Raw genomic sequence first — 26,562 nt, 5'->3', positions numbered from 1 at the left:
TAGAAGGGCCCAGCCCACTGTGGGCGGTGTCACTTGACAGGTAGCCCTGGGCAGTTAAGTATAAGGAAGGTTGGTGGCACGCCTTTAATCCCAGCACTCAGAGGCAGAGGCAGGAGTATCTCTGAGTTCATGGCCAGCCTGGTCTACAGAGTGAGTTCTAGGACAGGCTCCAAAACAATACAGAGAAACCCTGTCTCGAAAAGCAAAACAAAACAAAAAAGCAAGCCAGAAAGCAGCGCTTTTCCATGGCTCCCAGGTTCTACTCCCAGGTTCCTGCCTTGACTTCCTTTGTTGATGAGTACAAATGGGAACTGATACAAACCCTTTCCTCCCCAAGCTGCCTTTGGCCATGGTTTTTATTATACCAAAAAGAAGCTTAACACAATCACTGGCAGGCCCTTTACCTGAGGCTTGTTATGTTGTGTTTTTCCTGCATGTATGTCTGTGTACCTTGTGCCTGCCTGGTGCCTGAAGAGTTCAGAAGAGGGGTCTGCTCCCTTTGGAGCTGGAGTTTAGAAAACTGGGAGCCATCATGTGGGTATTGGGAATCAAACCTGGGTCCTTCGTAAGAACAATTATTCTAACAACTAAGTCATTTCTCCAGCCCTATTCTCTTTTATTTTTAAATTTATTTTGGTGTTTGTATGTATGTATAGCTTTGGCTGTCCTGGAACTCACTCTGTAGACCACACTAGCCTCGAACTCACAGAGATCAGCTTGCCTCTGCCTCCTGAGTTCTGGAACTAAAGGTGTGTTTGTCTGGGTGAAGTTTGTTTTTTGAAAAACAAATTTATGTATGTCTGTTTGCTGTGTGTGTAATGCTAGCAAAGGCCAGAAGAGGGTATTGTAGCCTCTTGAGCTGGAGTAACAGGCAGCCATGAGCCACCTAATGTGGATGCTAGGAACCAAATTCAGGTCCTCCAGAAGAACATTAAGTGCTCATAACTGCCATGCCATCTCTCTGGCCTCTCTGACATTTTATACATGTTAATAATGTATTTTGATCAAAAGCAATTAAATTTTTGTTTTTGAGAATTTCATGGCCTCTGGAGATGACCTTAAACTTCTGACCCTATGATTCTCCACTTCCAATGCTGGCATTACAGAGATGGGACCAGTTTATGTAGTTCTGGGGATTAAACCCAGGCTTCCTGTGTGCTGAGCAAACCCCAACCCCTGGCTTCACTGTGTAGCCCTTACTGGCCTGAACTCACCACAAAGACCAGGCTGCTCTCAAAATCAGAGATCAGAGATGTCGGATTACAGGCATATGCCACCACACCTGGCTATCCCCAAGTTTGAGATGGCTCCCCTGGTCCTTGTAGTGCCTGGACTGCTGGGGGTAGGATAGGGGATTAGTGTTGCAAAGGAATGAAGACAGACAGAAGGACAGAAAGCTGGGATCAGGTGGTCTAGGCTCTTGGATGGAGAAACTTCAGCTTGCTTGTTATATCGTTGGAAAAAAGAAACAAAACCTGAAGATTAGTAAAGGACAAACAGTCCCAGTACAGATCAATAAACCAGAGATGGCTTGGAGGTTAAGAGCACAGGCTCACTATCACCTGTAACTCCCATTCCAGGGATCTGATGCCCTCTTTTGGCCTTTGTGGACACCAGACACACGAGTGGGTCCGAGACATGCAGGCACAACAATTATAAACTTAAAAGATAAAAAAATTCTTAAAAAGGAAGGCATAGTGTCTGAAGAAATAGGGTGGATTTTTCTAACTGCAAAAGCAAAAACACCTGAGGAGTTGCTGAGCATCATTTGAGGGCCAGACCATTTCTGAGGGCTGGATTGGGAGACCTAGATAGCCCCAGAGACAACTGTACCCTCTTTGTTTTGTTTTTCAAGACAGGATTTCTGTGTGTAACAGCCCTGGCTGTCCTGGAACTCACTCTGTAGACCACGCTGGCCTCAAACTCCGAGATCCGCCTGCCTCTAACTCCCAAGTGCTTTGATTAAAGGCATGTGCCACCACCGCCTAGAGACATCTGTACTCAAAGTGAGAAGTGAATGGAGACCAGGTCCAGGGCAGCAGCTAGCAGTGGTGGACGAGAGGAAGGGCATCTCACGGTATTGCACCTGGGTCGGGCAGAGCAGTCATGAGAATCCGGCCCATCTGGGAGAGGCTTCATTTGCTGTGGTGCCTTTTTCTTTCTTGCCCAGCGAAGGATGGTCTAGCCTACGACCTCCTTCACCAGGGAGTGCTAGCTGTTTTTTGGCTTTGCTGGGAAGTACGTTCCACAGTCTAAACTTAGGCAACGGAAGGAAGGAGGAAGGAAGGCGGGCAGCCCTGGGTTTCCCAAGGAGGAGAGGGCAGTACAGGAAATGGCCAGCTCTGGCTAGCTCTTTATCCCAGCTCCCTGAAACAGGCATGTGAGTGCATGGCTGCCTCTGACACAGGACTTTGTAAAGAGGGGGCTGATGGCTTTCTAGCTGTCAAGGCCCTGCTTTCAGTGGGCAGAAGCAGGGCCATGCCAACCTAGAAGCTGCCATTGGCTATTGGCAGGGGGCAGGATATTCCAGTCCCCTCCTGCTTCTGACAGCATGACTTAACTATTTGCTGGCCTGAGGTCGCAGTGCACCTGTTGGCATGGCCCAGAGACCCAGGACCTGCCCTGCTGGAATAGAGATGGCAGGCTTGACTGAGGACAAGAACATAGGCATTGCTGCAGGCAATGGTGGCTCCAGACCAGGAAGTTTTATTGCTGACATGCAGGAAGAGTCCCCATGTAGTACAAAAATACGTCTTTATACAAACTCTTTTTTGTGACTTTTTTTTCTTTTTTCTTTTTTTTTTTTTTTTTTTTTTTTGGTCTTTTCTTTACAATAGGACTTCTCAGTGTGTGACACCAGTGAGGGTAGGCCCAACCTCTCATCTGCATTGCCAGAAGTACCATCAGACCTAGGGCTGACCTTGGCAGGAACCAGGCTGTCTGATGGACTCTGCAGACCTGAAGGTATTGCTTTTAAAAGGAGGGCTGTGGGTGCAGGCCTGAGACACCAGGCAGGGGCTCCGCCCAGGAGGGCCCTTAACCTGGCCGCAGAGCCTCACTGGAGGGCAGTCATGGGCTGGAGCCCAGGCTGACTGCATTTCTGCTCCCTCAGGAGACTTTTCATTATCAAATAAATATAGAAAAGAGCCCTCCCCCCCACCCACCCAGCACCATGCCCTGACTCCAGCAACAGGATGGCTGAACTAGAGACAGGGCTGGATGCTAGGGGATGTGCTGGGCCCAGGTGGGTTCCTGCAGGCCCAGCAAAACAGAGGCACAGGCGCCCAGGGCTGGATAGGAGGGATTGGGGGGGGGGAGGGAGGGACATGGGCAGCCCTGCTACTGCTGGCAAGAGGTGGCCCCATTTTTTCCAGATGGGGAAACTGAGGCACAAGGAGGTTTGGGAACTTGCCCAAGGTCACTCACAGTGAGTCAGCTTTTCAGGGGGTGAGGGGCAGCTCACACTCTAGGAAACATGACCTCCCCCATTGGAGAGCAAGAGGCAGGAAGGGTCTAGGACTGCCAGGAGGGGGCCATTGTGCTCTCTGAGGTTACACAGGGTGTAGGCCTGCAGAACTGGGTCTTTGCTTGCTACTGGGTGTGCCAAGTCCAGTGCAGGGAGGAGCATTCTGGAGAGAACAGCATTTCTGGCAAGACGGGCATCCACTTCAAAATTTCGGCTCAAAAAGGATAGCAGGGCTGTTCTCAAGCCAGGTAGTTAGGTCCCCGATCCCTACAGGTTTCCTCCAAGTCTTTCACCCCCAGGTAGGCATCTGCCCAGGGTCACTTCTGAGGCAGGGTGGGAGGGTCTCTGAGCATAGTGGCCTGTCCCTCACAGGTCCGAGCATCCTCCAAAGTCACCACAGGCCCGTTTACACCATGCCCATGTTATCCTGGGTACCACTCGAAGGATGGAGGAGGCAGGGCTAATGCACATGTGCAGCACCTCAGAAACCTCAGAGACAAAGAAAGAGCCAAGTGTAGAAACAGGCCCAGTAGGGGAGAGCAGAGAAGAACTGGCAAGAGAACTCCTAGGTGCCTGGGGGTGAGAAGGGGGCCTGCATATACATGTGGGCCCCATTACCCAGCCAGGCTGGGGCGGGGGGCAGAGAAGTTGAGTTCAGTAAAAAAATAAATATATTTGAATCGGGCAGAAGATGAGGTGAAAAGTGTTTCAAAGCTTAGACTGAGGGAAGGCCCTAGGGGAGGGGTGGTGGTGAGGACGTGGATAGCGGGAAGGGGTGCTCACTGGGGGCCAGTAGCGAGCTGCATGGTCAGCTTATATGGACTGTGGGGAGCAGTGGCTGGCCGGGCTGTAGCTGTTCCAGGGCCTAGATGGCGAGCATAGGCTCCCCTCTTTCCTCCCAGCAGTCGGTCCAGAGACAGTGTGGTTAGATAGACAGAGGTAGATTAAAATGTCATGATTAAAAGCAGATCAGTTATCTAGAATTTTTAGATTAAAAAAAAAAATCAAGCAATCATCCTAAAAGGTAGCTTTGTGGTACCTCTGTTGACCCTGGCTGTGACCTGGGCTGTCCCTATCCCTGCCCTGTCCCTATAGCAGCCTGGGAGTCAGTCCAGCTCGGCTGGGCTGGTGCCCTAGCTGAGGGCACTATTTCCGCAGATAGCGCTGTGCCAGGACAGCTGTGTCCAAAGAAGTCATGGGCTGCGCATCATGGCCTAGCCGTCGCACTGGTGGCATGCTACCGAACTGCCGTTTGGGCACCCACGTCCGGGCCTCATGGATGGAGCTTTTCTCTTCAGCAAGCAGCAGTTGCTGTCGCATGTAGTTCTCGAACTCGTACTGGGAGCATTCCTCTGTTACCTTTGCCTGTGAGACCGAGAGACCAAGGTGAAGACAGAACACGGGGCCAGGGCTGGGCAGCCTGGCTACTGAGGTCATGCTTCCCAGGCATCATGATTCAGGCTGTCTCCCCAGAGGCTAAGCATGGGGCCCTGAAGTCCTCCAGCCAGCTGGCCCTCACCTTGCTGACCGATGTGATGACTGTAGCAGGCCCTAGCTGCACACAACCGTCTTCTGACTTGGATCTCTACCTTCCAGGTTACATTAGCATTCCTCACCCATGGTGGCGGTGTGTATGTGTATGAGGGTGGGGGTTCGGGTGTGTCTCCTCACAGAAGGGTCTCTCAACTCTAAGGGGCTGATGCATGCCAAGGGTTGAGAGCAGGGCTACTCTCCATCGGTGGCCTCAAGCCGAGCGCCCTGCTGTGCAGGCGGGCAATGAGAGACTGCAGCAGCAGGCCCTGACTAGTGGAAGGAAGGCAGGGTTCTGGGACCAAGGCACAGCTCCCCTGCTGCCAAGCTGTGTGACTGTGCACACATCACTTTACTTCTCTGATCTTCAGGCCCTTCCTTTGTCAATGGGATCAGGCCTTAGGGTGGACCGATGGGAGCTGGCTAGGGCTCCCAGGCATGGCCCCTCCCGGTCCGACCTGCCCACTGCTTGCTAGGGAGCTCCAAGGGAAGCTTCCCTCCTGGGGGTGCTCTCAGACCACCCACAGTTGCTGACTAGCACTCCTGTCTCTGTCCCCAGCCATTGCTCACTTTCTTCAGTGCAGGGAATAGGGAGAAGACAGACAAATGAATCATCTAAAAACTGAAAAGCAGGAAGGGTGAGAGAAGAGAAGGAGAGGAACGGGACTTGAATGGGAAGAGGAACCCAGGTGGCTGCCTGGCACTGGGGCCTCCCAGGAGCTGACTCTGTCCGTTGTCAGCTGTGTCTTCTCAGACTGGGGACCTCGGATGGACAGGCCACAGTATCTTTCTGTTGCCAAGGCTGGAGAAGGAAGTCCTGTACATACCTGCCCTTGCTTCCCTCTCCACACTCACCTCCTGGGAGCTGTCAGAGTTGCTCATTTGGTCATCAATGTCAGGAACCACTTGTAAGGGCCCACTCAGAGAGGACAGGGACTGCCTGCAGGGAAGAGGGACATGTCAGGTTAGACAGGTTCCTACTGCTCCTAACTTGTCTCAAATCAGTCTAGCTTAGGACCCGGTCAGGACCTGCCTAACATGCTGACTGCTCTGGGCATCTCTCTGCTGCAAGGGTTGTGGTGGGAACTTAGCAAGGCAATGCCCACCTCACAGCTGACATGTCTGGCAGGCAGGCAGATGCTTACTCTGCCTATATCCTCATAGTCCTACCTTTAGGATAATCTGAAGCTGATGGTGTAGCAGAGAAATGGGCTGCTCAAGTCTGGGGCAGGGTGGCAGAACATTTGAGCTCCTGGCCTTGTGCAGGCCCACTTACCACGATGCAATGATGGCACTGAGGGCCTCTAGGACATCCGCAGCAGCCAGGCGTTGCTGAGGGTCAAGGACCAGCAGTTTCCGGATAAGACACACTGTGTTCTCAGAGACCCTCCCATCCTCGGGGATGGTGTATTCCGCAGCCTTGATCTTGCGGAAAAGCTCCTGTGGGATGCTGTCGTAGAAGGGGAACTGGCCGTACAGCATGGTGAAGAGAACCACACCCAGGGCCCACATGTCACTAGGCTTGCCCCTGTACGGCCGGCCTGGGGACAAAGCACATGCACACTTACTTGGATTGATAACTAACTCAGGCAGCGACTCACTCCAAACCCCAGCTCTGCTGCATGGCCTTTGCCCATTCTTACTCCCAAGGCAAGCATAGCTTGAGCTCCTGCACGCTTGCTTGCCAGTCCCCTGCTCCCCGGGATGACGCCTGGGTGTGTGCAGCCCACCCACCTTGCCCTGCTCTTCTCTACCAGCATAGGAGACTCTGGGAGCTAATTACCACTCCCACACCCAGGACAGCAGCTCACAGAGCAGCTCACAGGCAGTATATCCAACACAGGTGTTGTCACTGTGCTCATTACCTGGGCCCAGCCTAGCCTTGGGCATTCACTTTATCAGCCCTGTCAGTGGTATGGTCTGCATGTCCCCACCACAGGGAGGAGGAATGGGAAAGGGACTCGTGGAAGATGGGGGAACAGAGAGCTATGGGAGAGGGATGGGAAGGCAGACTGAGGAACAAAGCATGTGGATATATATATGCATAAAAATGAAAATGTCACAGGGAAACCTATCACTAATTTTTGAAGGTGCTAAACAGGTCACCTTAGCTTTAGTGTCCTCATCTGTAAAAAGGGGTTTTGTGACACTGTCCTTAGGTTAGCAATATAGCTTTATTGAGCACAGGAGTGTTGAGATTGGGTCTTGTTATATGGGCCAGGCCAGCCTAGAACTCAAGATCCTCCTGCCTTTGCATCCCGAGTGCTGGGGTGCCAGATGTGTGACACCATGCTCACACAGCTGGGCTTCTAGTTTTTAGCATTGCAGCTTAAATGCCACATCTTTCCCATGTGCCCTTATATGTTCTTTTGGAATGCCCATCTCTCTCTCATAGCTCTAACCTGATGTGGGCACGTGACCAGTCTGTCCTGTTCCTCCATTAGACCAGAGATCTTGTACAGGGTGGGTCAGGACTGGCTTGGGCTCAGGAAAGCCCAGCACCCAGTCCAGGGCCTGCCCACAGGCTACCATCTGTCTAAAGAGCACACTGCCACAATGTGAGACCACACATACCACTGAGCACATCGGGACTGATGTAGGCAGGGCTCCCCCTCTGGTCCTTCAGCAGATCCCCCTCACTCACAAGATGTTTCCCAAGGCAGAAGTTGGTGATAGTTATCCGATGGGTCCTAAGAATGGGAGACAGAGTGAACACAGGCAGCAGAGCCAGGCACCCTGCTGGGTCAGGTCCCTACTCTAAATAAAAGCAACCAGGCCTCTCTCTTCCAAGAGGACAGCAGCCTCCTCCCCTTAACCTGCTGCTCTGGCTCAGTGTCAGGGTACAGCTTGGAGCTGAAATAATTCCCAGAGATTTTCATCAATACTCAAGACTGGGAATAGCTCACAACTTCAACATGGTTCCCGAATTCCCACATGCAGGAAAAAGACCAGCAGACATGAAGGACCTTAACCCCCGCCTCACTGCACTGTGGCCAGGGTACAGGCCCTGAGCCCCCTCCCTCACCACTGGAGGCAACCTCTCCGCAGGCAGCCCAGTACACAGGCCTAGGCCTCACAATGGGATTCTGTCCCACGGGAAGTTTCCACATGCTCTGGTAGAGTGTAGAAGCTGATTCTATGCCATACCCTCCAGCTGACAGCTGTGTGTATGTCTGTGTGTGTATTATGAAGGCCAAATGTCACAGCTGGTATGTATTTGGTTTCTCCTAACCCCCCCTGTGTAGCTCTGGCTGGCTTGGAACTCACTCTGTAGACCAGGCTGGCCTCCAACTCATAGAGATCTGCCTGCCTCTGCCCCTAAGTGCTGAGATTAAAGGTGTGTGTAACCACCACCTGGCCTTTACATTATTTTTTGAGACAGGTGTCTTACTGGACCCAGAGCTCACCAACTTGGCAAGCCTACCTGACCAGCAAGCCCCAGGGATCCTCTTGTTTATTTCTCAACAGGGATGGGAGTATAGGCTCATGCCACTATTCTGGCTTTTTGTGCTAGGGATCTGAACTCAAATCCTCCAAACTTGCCTGGCAAGCACTTAACCAACTCAGCTTTATTCCCTGACCTCAGCCTATCTTTTCTGTGGATTAGGGGGAGGCAGGTCTCTCCAAAGAGCTCTGGCATCCATCCGATAAGGTGAGTGTGTCATCTCAGCTCTTCTTAGTCCTCAGAATCCTCGGAGCTAACAGAATGGGAATGGAGGGTGCCAGCTCAGAGCAATGGTACCATTAACCATTTCAACCACTCTGTCTTTCTAAACCCACTGTAGACCAAAGCCACCCAGGGACTCAGCACTGGGAGGATGGAGAACTTGTGCTTCATGGGAGGGCATGCACACTGCTGTTGATGTTGGCTGGCTTGGCATGAGCCCAATGGCTAGGAGATGGCAAACAATGAAGGTTTGGGTCTTTACTGGTTCAAGGCTGTCTCAAAGCCAGAGAGTTCACTCCAGGAAGGGAAGGCATTGTGAGCTGATGATGTTGCCAAGGCTAGCTCTGCCATGTTGGGGTTCCCTCTGCTAACAGTTTTAAGCAGGCAGCCTTTCTTTGAAAGAGTTCTGGGGTCCTGTTGCATGGGCTTGCGGTGGCTCAGGATGCAGAACCCACACCGCTTTGTGAATGAGGCACTGTCCTCAAGTGTAGCAGGTCACTATGGACTGCAGCCACACTGAATCACTCACACAGCTTAGACACATTTCAGAGTCACCCACGAGACAATGTGTTGTCTATTTCCAACCATCTTTGTCGTTGTTTTGTTTTCTTTAGTGCTAGGGGTCAAAGCAAGGGCTTGTGCACACCAGCCCTATGGCCAAAACTTATGAACAGCAGAGGTGCCTGAGAGGTCCTCATTAGGAGCAGCAGGGCCTTTGGGAGGTAACAATGACATCAGTGAGGAATGTGGCTCTTAGGAAGCTGGTGCCAGTCTCCCAGGAGAGCCCATGGCATAAGAAGGGGAGCTGAGGCGAGCAGATGGTGCTCAGCTGCGATGGAGGGAATAATGGGGTGGCACACAGGAAATACACAGAGCTAGCTCTGGGGCCATGGAGCACTTCTTTCCTTTCGCCAGGACTCGGGTGGGCTGTTTTCATCTATTCCCACAGCAGCCTGTGAGGGAGACTTTATTGGTACAAGTAAGGTCTAGAAGTAAAGGGACCTGCCCATCCACACAGCTTCAGAAAATTGGGAAGTAGGTCCAAGCCCAGGTCTATTAGGCCCCAGAGCCCCCTGGGAAGAGCCCAGCCGCCAAAGACGTTTCCTTCCATCCAGGCTGACTCATCTCTCTACTTGGGTTTCAGACTGCCTTGGCCTAGAAAAACAGGCTCTTCTCCGAGAGTCATCAAGCAGGCGGCTTTGGGCTTGGAACCTTTCTAGGAAGCTCGTGGTGTGGCCCTCCCACAACAGCTGGGGTAAAAGGGACAGTGGCCCTTGCCAAGAGGACCTAGGGGAGCACCAAGGAGGAGGGATGTGTTTTCCCTAAGTGCACTGGCCTGTGCTTACTGGCTGAGCATGGCAACTGGGGAACAGTGGTAAGCTGTCCAATGAAGGGCATTGTACACCTCCTTCTAGAATAGTCTCCAGGACAGGGTATGTGGCTGAGTGGATTTCCCCAGGAGCTGCTTCCAAGAGGCTCTGAGAGCCCTTCAGCTACTTCACGGAATTCTGCAGGCAAAGGGCTTAGCACAAACAAAGGCCAGTCTGTCTTCCACATTCCCAGTGGAAACATGGGCTCCAGCTCTTACCCAAGATGCCCTGTAGAAACCTGCCTGGTGGCCTGTAGGACAGAGCCTAAGAACGTAGACAAAGGGTCTCAGCAAGGATCATGTACATGTTGGGATGCAAACACCCCGGCTGTTAGCTTCCCATGTCACAGGACTGTAAGGTTTCACACAACAGCACTAACTTTCTGTGCTGGCCACTGTGGCCACAGATACATCCTGTGGTCTCTGAGGCTTGGGATGCTGGGAGGATTGCTTGAGCTGGGGCGACCCTGCGTCCGCCATTTCTTTGCTGTGTGAACCTCTTGCTAAACTCCTATTGAGGGGGAAAATGGCAAAGCCTGACTCTCTGGATCTGACTAGGTAGGACGATGGGCACCAGGGGCACAGAGCCCCAAGCTTGCCAGAGGTAGCTGCCAATAGCCTCTCCTCCTCTGCCAGCTGGCATGCCTAGGAGAGCCTAGGAAAGACGCTGTCTCTGACATGGTTGATAACCGGCCCTGGAGCACATGCAATCATTACTCTAGATCCTGCCAGCAGGACGCCCAACCTTCTGCCTGTGGTGGCTGCTCTGCCCCTGAGATACCCAGCGTCCTTCCCACAGGAAAGCTTGGTAATGCTTGCCTGCCTTGCCACCACCACCCACGTTGGCAGTGTGGCATACAGCTCCCCAGGAGTCCCAGTCCCCCCCAGCTGGTCCTGACAGGAGGGCAAGGGCGTTGAGGGTGGCAGGGCGATGTGCGTCAGCAGGGGTTGCTTTGAGTGAGTCACACTTCAGCTATGGCCCCTGGGCTACCACAGTGTTCTGCTTTTCTAGGAATTGGTATGCAACTTGCCTACCCAAGAGGAACGAGGAAGAAGAAACCCACAGCCAGCCTCACATAACCCCAAGGACAACTTCAGATTTCAGCCCTTGCTTCTTCCCATTCCCTTCCCTGGGGGCTCACGTCCATCTGTCTGCATTCCACTACTTAGCACAAGAGCCTGGCAGGGTGGGTAGGAAAGGGCTGGCATGCCAAAGATGAACTGGGAATATGAGGGGCTTCCCATGCTGTGTCTCCTCATGCCTTTCCTGAGTGTCTTGGTACTCAAGTGAAAGGTAGCTCAAATCTGTCTAAGAGGTACAGTGCCCTGCAACCCAAAGTCACGTGAGACCTGCCATAGCTATGCCAAGGACTCCAGAGGTTCACCTTCAGAACATGCAGCACTGGGTGCCAGGAGGAAGGAGGGGAGCAAATCCACCAGTGGAAAAAAGAGGCCATGCACACTAGTGCAGTTAACAGATAGGAGCCCCACTGAGTGTTTCCATGATGACCCTCAAGATGCTCAGAGAGCCAGCAAACCAACAAGCAACTGTTAAGAAGAGCCTGGCTGGTTGGGACACAGGTTCTTCAATGTCCCACAAAAGGTCTAGGACAAAGAGGACCCAAGTTATCCTCTTTATTATAGTTTTTTAAACACAGGGTCGTCCTTGATTATTTATATAGCCCACACTGACCTCAAATGTGTGATGCCCTTGCTTCTGGCTTCTGAGTGCTAGGAACCAGGCCTAAGTCCTTACATTGGTGTGCTAAGATAATACACTCTTCACAACTTTGGGTCAAAGTGCCCAGTGCCCTCCAACTCCTGCCTTCCTCTCCTGAGTCCCAGCCAAGCCTGGGGAACTGCAAGGTCCTCAGTCTCATCTGAGGGCTAGGAGCTCCTGGCCTCTTCTCCTGCCTCACTCATAGGAACCTCAGGCCCTCTCAGAATTGACACTGGGGGTGTGTTTAGGAAGCACCAACCCCCACCTGGCGATTTTACAGCTCTTTGTAGGAAGGTAGGATCACTCGACTCTACAGAATAGAAACAAGTTCTGAGTGTTGGTAACTGGACACATGGATGAATTCACTTAGCACGTAAAACGAAGCAGCAGTCTCCAAATAAGAGGCAGCGCAGGGTGGGCTCTGAGCCAGGTCCGACCCCCACATCCTGCCCCTTCATCTTCCCTGACTCCTCACTTAGCCAGATGGGGTGAAAGCAGCCTTGGAATTTCCTGTTTCCTTCCCTCCCCTCTGCAGAGTGCGACACTGGGTTCTCTCAGGCTGGCAAACCTTTGCTCATCCTTCCTAATCAGCCAGCTCCCGACATTGTCCTCAGTATGTGATGTGACATTTGGTTTTTGGCCAGCACCCTATCATCAGATGGCAAGCTACCTGGGATAGGTGCTGCACCCCAGAAACAAGTCTGCAATCCCCACACCAGGGAGCCGCTGTTGCACAGCACCACCCATGGTGTGCCAGGCTGCAGCTGTGAAGACCGGCCCCGGCCTCTCCTGGGTGGCCTACCTCCCTACAGCTTCTTTTCCCGTGACCACAGAGACTTTGGCTACTGTACAAGGACAGTGGGGGGGGGGCTCCTGGACTGACCACATCACGGAACAAATCACTACCATGACACTTGTGCTATGTACTGCTGCCATTTCTGCCCTCTAACCTACCAGGAGGGGAAGGGAGGGGGCGGCTCAGAGAAGCAGGTGAGGCGGTACCTCTTCTCAATGCTGCCTGCCTTTCCAGGACCGTGGCAGCCCAGAGTAGTTCTTCCTCCCCTAATCATGGCTGAAGTGCCCAAGAGAGCAATGTGTTGGACGTCCCGCATCCGCTCCAGGACCCAGGCAGCTCCGTTCCAATGGGAGTGCCAGTGCTTCTTCCTTTCCATGACTCTCAGCCCCTGGTATCCCCCCAGAGTGCCAGACTGTTCTGAGTCAGAATCCCACAGACACTGTAGAGGACTGGGGGCTGCAGCATGTAGCTCAGCTTGATGGCTGTGCAGAGGAAGAACGGACACTTACCTTTTATTGAGCACCATGTTCCCAAGCTTCAGGTCTCTGTGCACGATGTTTTTCTGAAAATCAAGGAGGGGATGGTTTGCATCAGAAAGTGAGGAGTGGGGTGGGATCCACTTTGGAAGATGGAGGCTCATCGACCAGGATCTGGGAAGGCAGGAACGCCCTAGGACCTGTCTCTTAGGCCTCATCAAGCATGCACCTGAGGTGGGTTAGAAGTGGCCTGCCAGTCCCCTCAGCTACTTCTCACTCCAGAGCAGCAGATTATGGGAAAGCCTCTTCTCTCTCACCCCATCAACTACCCCATCAACCACCCCATGGAGACAAGCTGCAGCCTGGAGGTGGGGGCAAGGAGCCAGTGCCTCCCTTCTGTAACTGTCTGTTACAGCTATCCCCGGGCCGGGAGGCTGTAATTTAGCCTCTTGAGTGAGTGGAAATTACTGCACAGGGCTCTGCCGGGCTGTCTTGCCCAGGGCAGCAGGCACTCTTTCCTTGGACACTCCCGGCCGCAAAGCACAGGTAAGGTTGGGAGCAAGCATCTTTCTGCTGAGTTGAAGCCCAGAAAGATGCTTTTCTGTGGCACATGGGGCCCTGGGTCTCACCTGGTGCAGGGCTTCCACCACTCGGACCACATCGTAGAAAATGACCACGGTCTCCCGCTCGCTGAGCCTCTTCTCCTTGATGACATAGTGCTGCAGGTTGATGAGGTCAGCAGTCTTGTCGCTGAAGTCGTGTGCACAGAGGCAGTCAAGGACGAGGCAGATACGTTTCTTCATCTTCTTCACCATCCGACCGGACTCTGTGTCCTCAACTGCTTCACAGGTGCGGTCCTGGGAGGGAAGGAGACAGGCCGGGCAGGGCCAGGGGGTTAAGACTAGACCTCTGGAGGTCTAGTCGCGGAAGTGGCTGAATGTCTGCTACCCTGGTGAGCTACGCACACATGTGGCTACTCAAACCACTGAAACAAGAGCAGGAGCCAGTGATTGGGAGACTGAGATCTAGACAGCCGACTGGGTAGGGCTCAGCTTCCTGTAGGCCAAGCAATAAGCCCAGCATGCTCAAGTTCAACACCTTAGGTGAAGGCTTCACCATCCGTCAAGGGCTAGCCAGCTGGCCCTGTCAGCCCACTGCAGCAGCAGTCAGTCTGCTGTAGTCCCGGATACTAGCTATCACTTTCATCCATGTCCACGACTGCGGATGTTTTTGTTTCTCACTTGTTGAAGACAGAGTCTCACTATGTGGTTGTGACTGGCCTGGTACTTGATATCTGTGAGTTCAAGGCCAGCCTGGTCTACAGAATGAGTTCTAAGACAGTTTCCAAAGCTACACAGAGAAACACTGTCTCAAAAAAACCAAAACAAACAAAACAAAACAAAAGACTCCATAATGAGATCCTGTCTCAAAAAAAAAAAAAAGGAGGGAGGGAACTGCTTTTTGCCTGTTTTACCCTCACTCTCACTGGCAAGTCCATCTACCCTGCTACTGCAGTATCCCTTCACCAGTATTAGACCTAACTTTGGGCTTCCAACACAAACTGAAGACCTGCTAGCAGCTCTCCTTCAGGCCTTCAGCACCAGACTGGGACTGCTGAAGTATCCAGCCTTGTGGAGTGAACTACTAGATTCCCTCCCTTCCTGTCCTTAGGCAGCCACTGTTAGGCTACCTGGACCCACAGCCTGGGAGCCAGTCCGTAAATCCCCTATGTTCTGTTGCTTTAGAGGACCCTATCTGTCTAAGATAATGGCTCTCTGAATGGCTACAGGACTGCTGGGCAGTCACATAAACGGTAAGGGATACGTTGCTGGCCTCATAACCACAACTCATTAAGTCTAGCTCCTCATGCATAAAGGGGAGCTAGCAATCCCTCCCTCCTTGATGTCAAGCCAACTGTGGCATGCAGCAGTCAGGGGTCAGTTACCAACACTGAGCCTGCAGCCCTAGTCACTCTCCTTACTCCAAGTGCGACAAAAACAGGTACAACTTTATGCTGGGATCTTGCTGGCCAGAGAAGGTCTGGTCATTGCCAACAGATAGCCAAAGCCCTCTGGGGGAATTCCTGGAGGACAAAACAGCCAGATTTCTCCTTAAAAGCAGGATTAGACCAGTGCTTTACTTGCTTTAGGGTCTAGGCCCTGTGTTCAACACACAGATGACTGCTCAAGGTACTCTTAGTCACCTCTGTTCTGTCATCCAAAAGAATACAAATGAAGGACAAGCATGTAAAGATACCAAAATTGCACATAAAAATATCAGAATCAGGATACTAAAATAAACTTCATTTCCATTTAAGGAAAATGCTCCAATTTTGGAGTTGCCTCTAATGGTAAGTCTAAGAATAAGACCTTGACAGGTGTGGACGTGGGTGGGTGTCTTATTGTTATCCCCAGGCTAGGAAGCTGCAGCTCGGCCTCATTAGCATTTTCCACTTGCTTTATTGGTCAGGGATCAAACTGACAGAGAAACAGTAGTGATGATAAACAGGTGTCACAAGGGCCAGCACTGGGAACCCGCCTGTTCACTACTGTGCATCTGCCTTGCCTACCAGCCTGAGGGCAGGTGCCACTAGATTCTCTCCATTCTATAGAACATGGGTCTAGGGCTCAGAGACCTGAAATGACTTGCCTGAGGTCACAAAGAAGATGCTCAAGGACATCTGCAGAACAACCTGAAATGCCTAGGCAGGCAGGACTGGGGTATAGTCCTACGGTGAGAGCTGACCACAGGTAACCCTAACTCTTGTTCTGCCTTTCAGTCTAGTCTGCCAATCTAGACAATAGCTGGAAAGAGCACGGAGTCCCTCTTCTCCCTCAGAAAAGCAGCTCTTCCAAGCAAGCCTGGCCGCTCTAAGTTGTCCTTTGTGACCAATCCAGGTAGGCTGAATCACCATGGGATAGGATACTGTAGCAGCCAGCATGGCCCTAGCCCAATTCCAAATCCCCCTGGTCAGGTCCTGACAGCCAGCAGGGAAGGAATACTTAAGTCACCTGTTGGAAGCTGCTCACAGAGAAGATGCAGCAGAGCAAGCAGTGTGGGGCCACTCACCTGGAAGAGCCCATGGTGGTGGACCACACCGTCCTGTGTGTGCAGCAGGGAGAGCAGCGAGTACTCGGTGTGCAGCAGCATCTTGCCCTGCCTTTCCTCTTGGCTCTCTATTCCTTGCTCCCCTCTCTCCTCAAGGGTGAGGATCTTTAGGGAAGCACAAAAAGAAAAAGAGCAAATGACTTTACCTGGAGAACAGCAGGGCAGGGGAAGCAGGCAGCGTGATGCCTGCACGGCTGGCAGCTGCTTTTCTTGACAGCCTGTAATTCACACAGCCCTTTAATCAGGAGCTGAGTGAGACTGTGAACTTGAGTTGTTTCTCGGGAAGAAATGGGGCTACTCGCGCTCACAGGTGATGCAGGGTGAAAGCGAAGAGGAGGGGCAGCTGCTAGGACAGCCCTGGTTCTGCGGGTCCCAGCCTATGCTTGCTTACCTTCAATTGATAGAAGTCATCCGTGCCGTCTTTCCTTGCCAAACACTGCACAATGCTTGGTACCGGTGAGTTGCCCAGACGGGGACCTACGGCATAAAGCCATGAGCGTATTTTCCAGAACATTAACACCACAGCCTTCTCGATAGATGTTCTCTTTATACCTACTGGGCTGCCCCAAAAGTCTTTAGTGGAGAGTTGTACGACTTACAAAGAAGAGAAGGATGTGTGTGCACCTGTCTGACACATTCCTCAGAAAGGGTTCCAGTGTCTGGTGTGCTGCACAACTGTGACCCCAGCACTCAGGAAGTTCATGCACAAAGATGGACAGCTCGAGGCCAGCCTGAGCTAGACAGTAAGGCCTTTCCTGTCATCACTATTCACAAACCCTCCTCACATGTGCCCCCATCTTGTTTTATCTCCTTTGAGTAATCATTTGAAGTCTTTTTCCCCAAACATATTAAATTTTGTGAGGATAGAGTGGCTCTCTTCATCACGATTTACCTCTCCACCCCTGCAAACAGCATAAGGTTATTTGCTGGCAGCAGGTACCATTAGGAGCTATTTCTGGGTGTCTGAAGTTGGGAGTAGGCAGTGTGTATAAGTCTTAAAGGCTGTCCTAGAGCACAAGACCCACCAGCCCCTGGGGCCACAGCGTACACCACCTGCAGCCCTGACCAACACAGGCTGAGCTGGCTGAGCCTCAGACACCACGCAGAATGCCCTGATGCTCCTCAGCCTATGGAAAATGTTCAGTTTCACAGGGTTTCCATAGTGTTCTATAGGAAGTTCAGGGCCAATCATGTTAGCACACACCTTTAATTCTAGCACTTGGGAGGTAGAGGCAGGGGCAGAGACAGGCAGAGCTCTGTTAGTTCAAGGCCAGTCTAGTCTACAAAGAAAGAGATCCTGTCTCAAAGCAGCCCTCCCCAAAACTAAATAAATATAAGAAGTTTAGGGAAATTCTATTGAAAAACACTAAAATCAACCATGTCATTCAAGAAAGTCAAATAGTGCCTTAGATGTTTTGACACGCTGGGGTTCTTATCCCAGAGGAGGAGGTGAGAGCCTGGCTCTTGATCCAAAGCTGATGTGGTGACAAAAATTGACAACCGCTGCCATGAAGTGACCTCAGCCCTGGGTTTTCCATTGGTCAGTTAGGGTCCTGTGCAGCTGTGGTGGGTACCTCTCTGTTGCCCACAGGTCAGAATAAGAGCCCTTGTGCCTGGCCACACCCACTCCCCCAGGGCAGACACTTACCCAGGATGAAAGGCCCTGCTCTCTTGGCATTATTTCCAGCAATGCCACTCCCTAGAGCCTTGGCCTTGGCCGACGTTTCCCCAGCTCCTCTGTCTGATGCTCTCCGCTTCATTCTCAGTTCTAAACAAGACAGAAAAGAGCCTTCCATTGAGTAAACCAAGTACTTTCCTTACATGAACCCAGCCAGGAGCCTAGCTGGAGCATGTGTTATACACTGCTGCCACCACCTTCTCCCCACCAGGAGGAGCATCCAGGTCCTGAAGACAAAAGAACCACATTTACACCCATGGCAGATGTCACTGAAGGCAGCAGCCACAAATCATAGAGGGGGTAAGGGTGGGGTCACCTGCTGCAAAGGGGCCAGAGGATGAGAGGAGGGCAGGACTGTGTGGATGCTGAAGACAAACCTCTATACAGACAGCCCAGGCACCAAAGCCCAGCCCTGAGCAGCTGTTCTCAAAGTGCCCCCCCCAATGCTCATAGCCAAAAGACCTGTGGTAAACCCCCGCTCGCCAGGTCATCTCCAAGCAGTGATGGGCTGGGGGACCCTGTTATACATGATGCTTAGTACTTCTCACCCACAAAGTCTGAGGAGTACTAGCCTCTAGTTTGTTATGTAGTCAAGAATGATCTTTAATTTCTCTTACTTTTAATTAATGAACTATCCATCATGACCACTTGAAAGTATTAAATACAAGATAAACTTTTTTTTTTAATGGATACTAACTTTCTGGTGTTTTTAACTTTCAATACAGGGTTTCTGTGTCGTCCTGGCTGTCCTGGAATTAACTTACCCCGTAGTTAAACCCTGTAGACCAGGCTGGCCTCGAACTCAGATCTGCCTGCCTTTGCTTCCTGAGTGCTGGGATTAAAGGTGTGTGCCACCACCGCCCAGTATAATGAATACTGACTTAAAAAAATATTATTTATTATGTATACAGTGTTCGGCCTACGTGTATGCCTGCAAGCCAGAAGAGGGCACCAGATCTTATTATAGATGGTTGTGAGCCACCATGTGGTTGCTGGGATTGAACTCAGAACCAGTGCTCTTAATCTCTGAGCCATCTCTCCAGCCCCATAAATACTAATTTTTAATTTGTCCTCCGTAAGAGTAGCAAGTGTTCTCAACCACTGAGCCATCTCTTTAGCTCCAAGATACTACCCAGAAAGCGGGGAGGGGGGGTAAGAAATGAGGGAGGGTCATTGTCCCTGCTAATCAATGGTGTAATGGTGTTGCAGCTTTCCTGATAACCTATCCATCCCTTCTAGGACTTCGGTACAAGGCAAATATAGGGCGTCAATTCTGGAAGACATCAGCCTCATGACATAGATAACAGAAACATTAAGCTCAGGTGGAGGGAAAAGGCAGAGATCAATGCAGGCTAAAGCTCAAGGAAAAATTAATAGGGGTGGGCTGAGAAAGTATCATAAACAGTCTTGGAGAGGGGACCATGAAAGTAAATGTACAGTGGCCATAAGCAACAAGTTCCTGAGAGTCTGTTGTGTGGATGTAGGGGATGGGGAGGGAAGGAAGTCAGGTGAGGGGACTAGAGGCTTATTAGGACTGCAGCCTTGGCTATTCCTTACAAGGCTGAGAGAGATACAAAATACCAAACTTCTCTTGTGATTTCTTTTTCCATATGGAAGTAATTGGCATTCCCTGCACCAACACTGAAAACTAAGGAAGCTAACCTAACCACCTAGATGCCTGCTCTCCAGACAGGCCTTTGTGTCTCCCGGGTTTTCAGTATCATACAAAATAGTATAAATCACTGTAAAAATAAGGACCGTACTCTTGATGCCATTTTGCAGTTTCTCCCTACCTCAGGTAAAATTTTATAGTTTGTGAAATATATCCTATTAAAGCTGTAAAAAAAAAAAAAAAAAAAAAAAAAAAAGGAGGGGGGGAGACTAGGTTTGGTACATGTCTTTTTTTTGTTTTTGTTTTTGTAGATAGGGTTTCTCTTGTGTTGCTTTGGAGGCTGTCCTGGAATTTGCTCTGTAGACCAGGCTGGCCTTGTACTCAGAGAGCTCCGCCTGCCTGCCCAGTTGGTGCATGTCTTTAATCCCAGAATTTAGAAGGCAGAGGCAGGCAGATTTGTGAGTTCAAGGTGAGCCTGGTCTATACAGAGAGCTCAGAAAAAACTGTCTCAAAAGAAAACAAAACAGAGCCCTTACTTAGAGTGTCCAAGGCCTTGGGCTCCACCTTCATCACAGAAAAAAATAAAATAGGTTTGTGCACGATAAAAGCACCCTGACAATCTTCTCCAGTGGCATCCGGGGAGAGTCGGTTTCTCTCCTACTTCATGAACACCCACTTCCTTTCATTTTTCTTTTATGGTCACACATGTGCCTGTGTATTCTGGATCTTTCTTTTTTCTTTAGAGTTTAAACTCAAGGCAGACAAACTGTAAATATCAGCAGCTATGCAGGGGAGGGAATAGAACAGGGAAGGAACAACACCATGCTATGTCAGCGCATGGAGGCCAGCCACATTGCAAGCAGCCACCTGGTAGGATGGGGAATGTGAGAGACTAAGAAAAGCAAACCTAGGTTCTGGCCAGCACCAGAAAGAAAGGGACAAAGAAATACTTATTCCTTTCTGAGTCAGGGCTCAGAAAGGTGGATAGACCTCTTGGCATTCTGTTCTCTCTCTGGGGATAAATGCCAAGAAGCAAGACCGCAGAGACAAATGGGCAAAGAACTTTATTTTTATAATTTTCCTTAATTTTTTCAAACAGTCTCACTCTAGCTCACTCAGTGAGCTTCCTAATGCTGTGACCCTTTAATAATTATGTTGGGTGACATCCAACCACAAAAGTATTCTTGTTGCTACCTTTAACTGTATTTTTGCTACTGTTATGAATTGTAATGCAAAAATCTGTGTTTTCCAATGGTCTTAGGAGACTCCTTGAAAAATGGTAATTCAACCACAGGTTGAAACCCACTGTGTCTAGCCCATGGTGTCTAGCCCTGGCAGTGTGAACATTTTTACAAAGTGTTTGACACACAGTGGCAAGCTGTTCCCAGGAAGGCTATGGCAACTGACAACAGTGTCACTAGCCAGTCACATGGGGAAGGGGACCACAGGTCCTGATCCCGCACCAGGACTGCTTCCTTATCCTGGCAAGCAACCCGTTCCATAAGGGATTATTACTTTTTGAAAATTATTTTTATTTTATATGCATAAGTGTTTTGCCTTCATGTATGTCCATGTGAGGATGTCATGTCCCCTACAGCTGGAGTTACAGACAGTTGTGAGCAACCATGTGGGTGCTGGGAATTGAAGCCAGGTCCTCTGGAAGAGCAGTCAGTGCTCTTAACTACTGAGCCATCTCTCTAGCCCTGATATTATTACTTTTAAAGTCATAATTCTTTTTCTTTTTCTTTTTCATTCTCTCTCTCTCTCTCTCTCTCGTTTTGTGTTGTTTTTGAAGCAAGGTTTCTCTGTGTAGCTGTAGCAGGTCATACTTCCTTTATGTCTGAGGCTGAGCTTGCTCTACATGCTTGCTGGTTATATGTATTCTCTCTTTTTTAAATTTCCTTTATTCTGTTCTCCATTTTAAAAAAGATTACACTTTTTATTTATAGGAGTGTGTGTGTAGGTATGTACACATCGTAGCAGACAAGGCACTGTGGGAAAAAGCTTTCTTCATCATGTGAGTCTCAGGGACTGAACTCAGCTCATCCATCCTCCATTTTTTATTTCCATGTAAATGAAAGTGTAGCTGTTTAAACTGTTATCCAGTAAAATAGCTGTCTGTTCCCTTAGCCTTTGCTGGTATCCTGGAAAGCTTCCTCATGTAGAGGGTCACAAGTCCAATCACTAGGGACTTCTAACATCCAACAGAAGGAGTGGGAGCCATGGCTATGAACTCTGCCAAACAAGTTCATGCTGAAAGCAGAGTGGCATGAAATAGCTTTAGAAACACTGTCCCTGCTCTTTGCTTGGCTAACTTCTTGGCATCATCAATATACACATAACTTCCTCAGAGAAACCAAGCTTGACAGCTCATTGCCAATAGCTCTCACCTGTTCTCACACTCACGGTGTCCTGTGATATCATCTATGTACTTCCCCCAAAGTTTTTTAAATAATGTATTTGTATGTCTATGTTTATTGTCACCACCACTAGAAAAAGAACACGAAAACACACACACACACACACACACACACACACACACACACACACACACACACACACACACACCACTGCACTTTGGTAACACAGTTGGTGACAGTTCTTGCCAGGGCTAGCAACCTGGTAGCAATTGGTACCACTAGGTTGATCCTGTTCTCCTCTAGGGTTCTGGGCCTACTCTTCCTTCCCAGTTCCCCAGAGAGCGCCAGGCAGGCATATCACATCTGTGAAGATGCTGCTTTTTCGCCTACACACAGTCTAGACGCCAGTTTGCCGGGAGCAGCTGTGGCCCCAGACAATGAGTGGGCTCAGCCTGACCCCTCCTACCCCACTCAGGATTCAACTCAAGCAAATGGCATGGGAAAAGCTCCAAGATGCTGGCAGACAGAAGGATGGGAGCAGATGGGCAGGGAGAGGAAAAGATGCAGGCGGGGAAGAGGTACCCAGGCTGCCCTCCTTCCTGAGCATCATTTTCTTGTACCCAGAGCTGACTGAAGCAAAGGAATCACAGTGAAGAGACAGGACTTGCAGACACAGACCCCTTGTCCCTACTCCTGCAGACAGCAGGTACTCACTCAGGGAGGCTCTGCCCTGCCCTCAAGCCACCCTGATAAGGAATGCTTCCAAGTGTATCTCTAAATGGTTCACAAAAAATGCCTGTTTGAGGGCTCTTGCACCTGTGGTGAGGCAGTAACAGTTTTGGCTACTATGGTCTCGAAACAACTTAGGCATCGCCCTCCCAGACAGCTGCCCTCAGCCTGGGGTGGAGGCTCCCCCAACCCCTCTGATTTTGGTTAACATTTCCCAGGTTGAGGTCTCAGCAGCCCAGAAGGAACTCAGCAGTCTCGGCTTTCAATTTGTCAATTTTCCTATGTTCTATTCACACAAGTCGGTGCCAAACCCCTTAGAACCTCTACAGAAAGCTTGGTGAAGTAAAAATGGGAGTTATAGGGTACCTGGGAGGGGATGTCACCTTAAAGCAACCAGATTGTGAGCCTTCAGCCAGAGCTGTTAAGCGGTAAAGAAGACTACAGCTAAAGATGGCCAGAGCCCAGGGGTGTAGGTACTTGGGGCAGGTACAGAAGGGGTGGGTGGGTCCAGGCAGGCCAGGTATAGTTAGATTTTGTGAACATGCCTCCACATCTCCAAAGGGAGGTGGGCTATAAAGACAGATGGTTCTGAACTAAGAACACCCCCCCTAGCTCACCTGGCCTCAATTCAACACAGCTAAAAGGAACTAAAGCCTGTCTGTAAAGGATCCAGCCTCTCCCACCCAGAAGCATCCACACACCAGCATATGGGCTGCACAGGCCTGACGGTTAGCCACAGGCCTGTATATGGACAGAAAAGTACCACTCTCAACCTCAACTTTTCCTGTTTGAGCTGAGACTCTTTCCATGTTGCCCAGGCTGGCCTTGAACTCAAGAGTTCCAGCAATCTACTTGTTTCAGCCACTAGAATACCAGAATCAGACACCTCCTAGCTTGGTTCCAGGCTTCTTGAAGCAGCCACTGGGTTTCTGAAGAATTGGGTGGCCCTGCAAACCAACACAATGAGGCAAAAAGTAGGACCATCCTGACTAGGAAACAAAACTGGTCCTGGACAGTGAATCACTTACTATGTGAACACATGTCTCTGTGTGTACCCATGAACAGCAGCGAGGAGCCATGTTTGTCGGCAGCTGCCAGTGTCCACTAGACTATTCCAAACAACTCTGTCTATTCTACAGGGTCAGGTCAGCCAACAATTTCCTATGCAAGCTGTCCCTGCCAGCAGGTCCAATGCCCACCCTCAAGTTCCTGTAGTCAAAAACATAAGTTAATAAAAATAAATACTCCTAGGCTGGAGAGATGACTCAGTGGTTAAGAGCACTGCCTGCTCTCCCCAAGGTCCTGAGTTCAATTCCCAGCAACCACATGGTGGCTCACAACCATCCATGATCTGGTGCCCTCTTCTGACATGGAGGCAGAACACTGTATACAAAATAAATAAATATATATAGATACATACATACATACATAAATACATACATATATTTAAGTGCTCCTGAGTTGTGAACCAGCTATCTTCTAGTCTTCAACCACTAACGTTTTCTACTGAAGGCAGGGACTCTACGCCTCTAGGTATATCACCTGCCCTCAGCCTGGACCCCATTTGCCATGCATTGGTTAGGAGTCTTTGTGTCCAGACCCACTCCAGACTCTCCCAGGACACCAAGAACACTGTGGCTAGAACAATGTATCTTAGTCAAAATTGATGAGTCCCAGCTGACTCATGACCCGCCTACTCCCCTGAGCCACAGAGATCACCATATGTTGGTAGCTAAAGAGTAAGTGAGATGGAGATTCAAACCCAGCACTATCACTGGTGATAAGCTCTTGGGCAAGGGTCTTTTTCTGTCTATATCTAGAGAATAGCGCCTTCTTTACTCCCATAGTAGTCCTCCAAATTAAGTGGATAACTCACACAAAGGTTTAGCAGAGGACCCAGTGGGATCGTATAACCATTTGATAAATTGTGCTATTAGAAGCTTAACTACAGTTGGGTGTGGGCACAGTGACACATGCCTTTAATCCCAACAGAGGCAGGTGGATCTCTGTGAGTTTGAGGCCAGCCTGGTTTACACAGTAAGTTCTAGGTCAGCCAGGGCTATACAGTGAGACAGAACAAAACAAACAAAAGCTCAACCACAGTAGCATTGACTTCCTCCTGTCCAAGGAAAAGCGACAGTCACAGACCTGGGTGCTGGGAACAGTAGTCAGGGGTGCCCTGGCTTGAGGGGTGTTGAATCTGTCTGCTGTCTCAGACTACAGGCCCGAATGGTTGGTAGCCTAGCTAGCCTGAGAGCCATGCTCCACCAATGGAGAAAAGAGGAAGCCCAGAGAGCTGAGGTGATGAGGGTCTGGGGCAGAGCTGGGCAGAAGCAGGTGTGTCTGCTGCAGAAGGCTCAGCACAGCTGTGTGGGGGTCAACTGGACACCTGCTCTGCTGATTGGAGGCAGAATTACATCCTTTTGTTCAATGGTCCTTCAGAGAGCAGAGACACTCTATCCTGCAGGCCAAGACTGGCACACCAGCTGACACTACTCTACTTAGGACACAGGAAGGGGCCAACCAGGATGATGAAGCCATCTTTGACAGTTTCACCATCCCCTTCCAGTTTGGGTAGAGTGTGGGGGTTAGGATAGAACTGGAATTGAAGAGAGAGTATCTCTAGTCTAAGAGCATTTGGAGGAGGGCTGGGAGAGGCATGTATGCTGAGCTGTAAACCTTCCTACTGCCAGACTTCCTGTGGAGCTAGTTCTAGGTGCACACATTTCTCAAAACAACCCTCAGTCAAAAGTTCTGTGCAACCCACTCCAGCAGATGAAGAGCAAGTTGCAACCAGTCCAAATAGTGGAAGTTACTGTCCCAGATCATGGAAACACCATGGGCCTCCCTATATGGTATATTTACCAAAGATATCTCCCTTACTTATGCTCTTCTTTGGCATAGTTTGTACAAAACTAATCTAACTGTGACAACCTTGAGTTGAGGTGTATCTGTCTGTTTCTCTCTCTTTCTCTCTCTCTCTCTCTCCCCCCCTCCCTCCCTCTCCCTCTCTTTCACATATTGGGGGTGCTGGTAGCTTGAGAGGCAGAGGCAGGGAGCGCTCAGTGAGCTCAAGGCCAGCCTGGTCTACAAAGCAAGTTCTAAGACAGAGAAGCGGGAGAGAAGGAAGGGGGCACACTAAGATGGGTTGGCTAGTTCATGTCTGACATCTCATCACTGGGATGGCGCGGGCAAAAGGACTGTTCTGAGTCTGAGGCAAATAGTGAGTTCTAGGCCAACACGAGCTACCAAGTGAGTTTTTTGTTGGTGTACACTTTTAAACCCAGCACTTGGGGAGGCAGATTGATCTACATAATTGAATTCCAGGCTAGCCAAGTCTACACAGTGAGATCTGGTCTCAAACAAAACAGCCAAGATAAAAGAAACTGAAGACACACAGCACATAAATGCAAGGGGTAATTCTGGAGAAGAAAGTCATAGAGGACATAAGCAACCAGCAAAGAATAAAGATACCCCCATCGTGAGTGTGAGAGTGTGTGTGTGTGTGTGTGTGTGTGTATTGTTCTCAGAAGAGGGCATTGGAACCTCTAGAGCCCAAGTTACAGGCAGTTGTGAGCCCCCTGATGTGGGTATTGGGAACCAAGCTCAGGTCCACTGGCAGAGCAATAAGTGCTCTCTTACCACTGAGCCATCTCTCCAGCCCCAGTTACATTTCCTGAGCATGTGTGGGTTATATAACAGATGCACAGGTGTTTAGGGGTGGACAAGAGCCATGTATTCTCCGTGACACAGGACAAAGTGCAACCAGCTGGAATAGCTCCCAAGACTCAGTCCATAAGCTTAAAAGGGCCTGTCTTTACCCAAATCGCAGTGGGAGAACCTGAAACCTCACTCTTGCCTGGCAGAGTCAGCCTGACAGGAACAGATTTAGTCTTATATGGCCAAGAAATGAGGAAAATGAAGACCTGTAATCTTCAGGTCTACCACCTGGTGGCGCCTATCCACAATGCATCCTCAGTACTCTGCACCAAGGGCAGGGTAGTGGGCCACTGCTCTCCTTCAGGCTGATGCAGGAACCACTTCAAAGACA

General features: G+C 50.3%; 1 protein-coding gene across 2 annotated transcripts in view; it reads right to left on the bottom strand.

Moving 5' to 3' along the window:
• Window positions 1-2,674: 2,674 nt before the first annotated feature.
• Window positions 2,675-26,562, bottom strand: part of Stk40 (serine/threonine kinase 40) — a 41,778-nt gene continuing 17,890 nt past the window's right edge. For both annotated transcript variants that reach the window (XM_051188750.1, XM_051188749.1), the window contains exons 2-10: window positions 17,781-17,900; window positions 16,524-16,609; window positions 16,094-16,237; window positions 13,654-13,881; window positions 13,058-13,110; window positions 7,571-7,686; window positions 6,273-6,537; window positions 5,852-5,936; window positions 2,675-4,831 (exon numbers count right to left, since the gene is read on the bottom strand). In XM_051188750.1, coding sequence (XP_051044707.1) covers window positions 4,613-4,831; window positions 5,852-5,936; window positions 6,273-6,537; window positions 7,571-7,686; window positions 13,058-13,110; window positions 13,654-13,881; window positions 16,094-16,237; window positions 16,524-16,609; window positions 17,781-17,892 — 1,308 coding nt within the window. In that variant the 5' untranslated portion in view covers window positions 17,893-17,900 and the 3' untranslated portion in view covers window positions 2,675-4,612. The remainder of the gene's footprint in view (window positions 4,832-5,851; window positions 5,937-6,272; window positions 6,538-7,570; window positions 7,687-13,057; window positions 13,111-13,653; window positions 13,882-16,093; window positions 16,238-16,523; window positions 16,610-17,780; window positions 17,901-26,562) is intronic.

Source organism: Phodopus roborovskii, unplaced genomic scaffold (genome assembly GCF_943737965.1).
Source record: "Phodopus roborovskii unplaced genomic scaffold, PHOROB, whole genome shotgun sequence".
NCBI lineage: Eukaryota > Metazoa > Chordata > Mammalia > Rodentia > Cricetidae > Phodopus > Phodopus roborovskii.
This window is presented reverse-complemented; position numbering and strand designations above follow the sequence as displayed.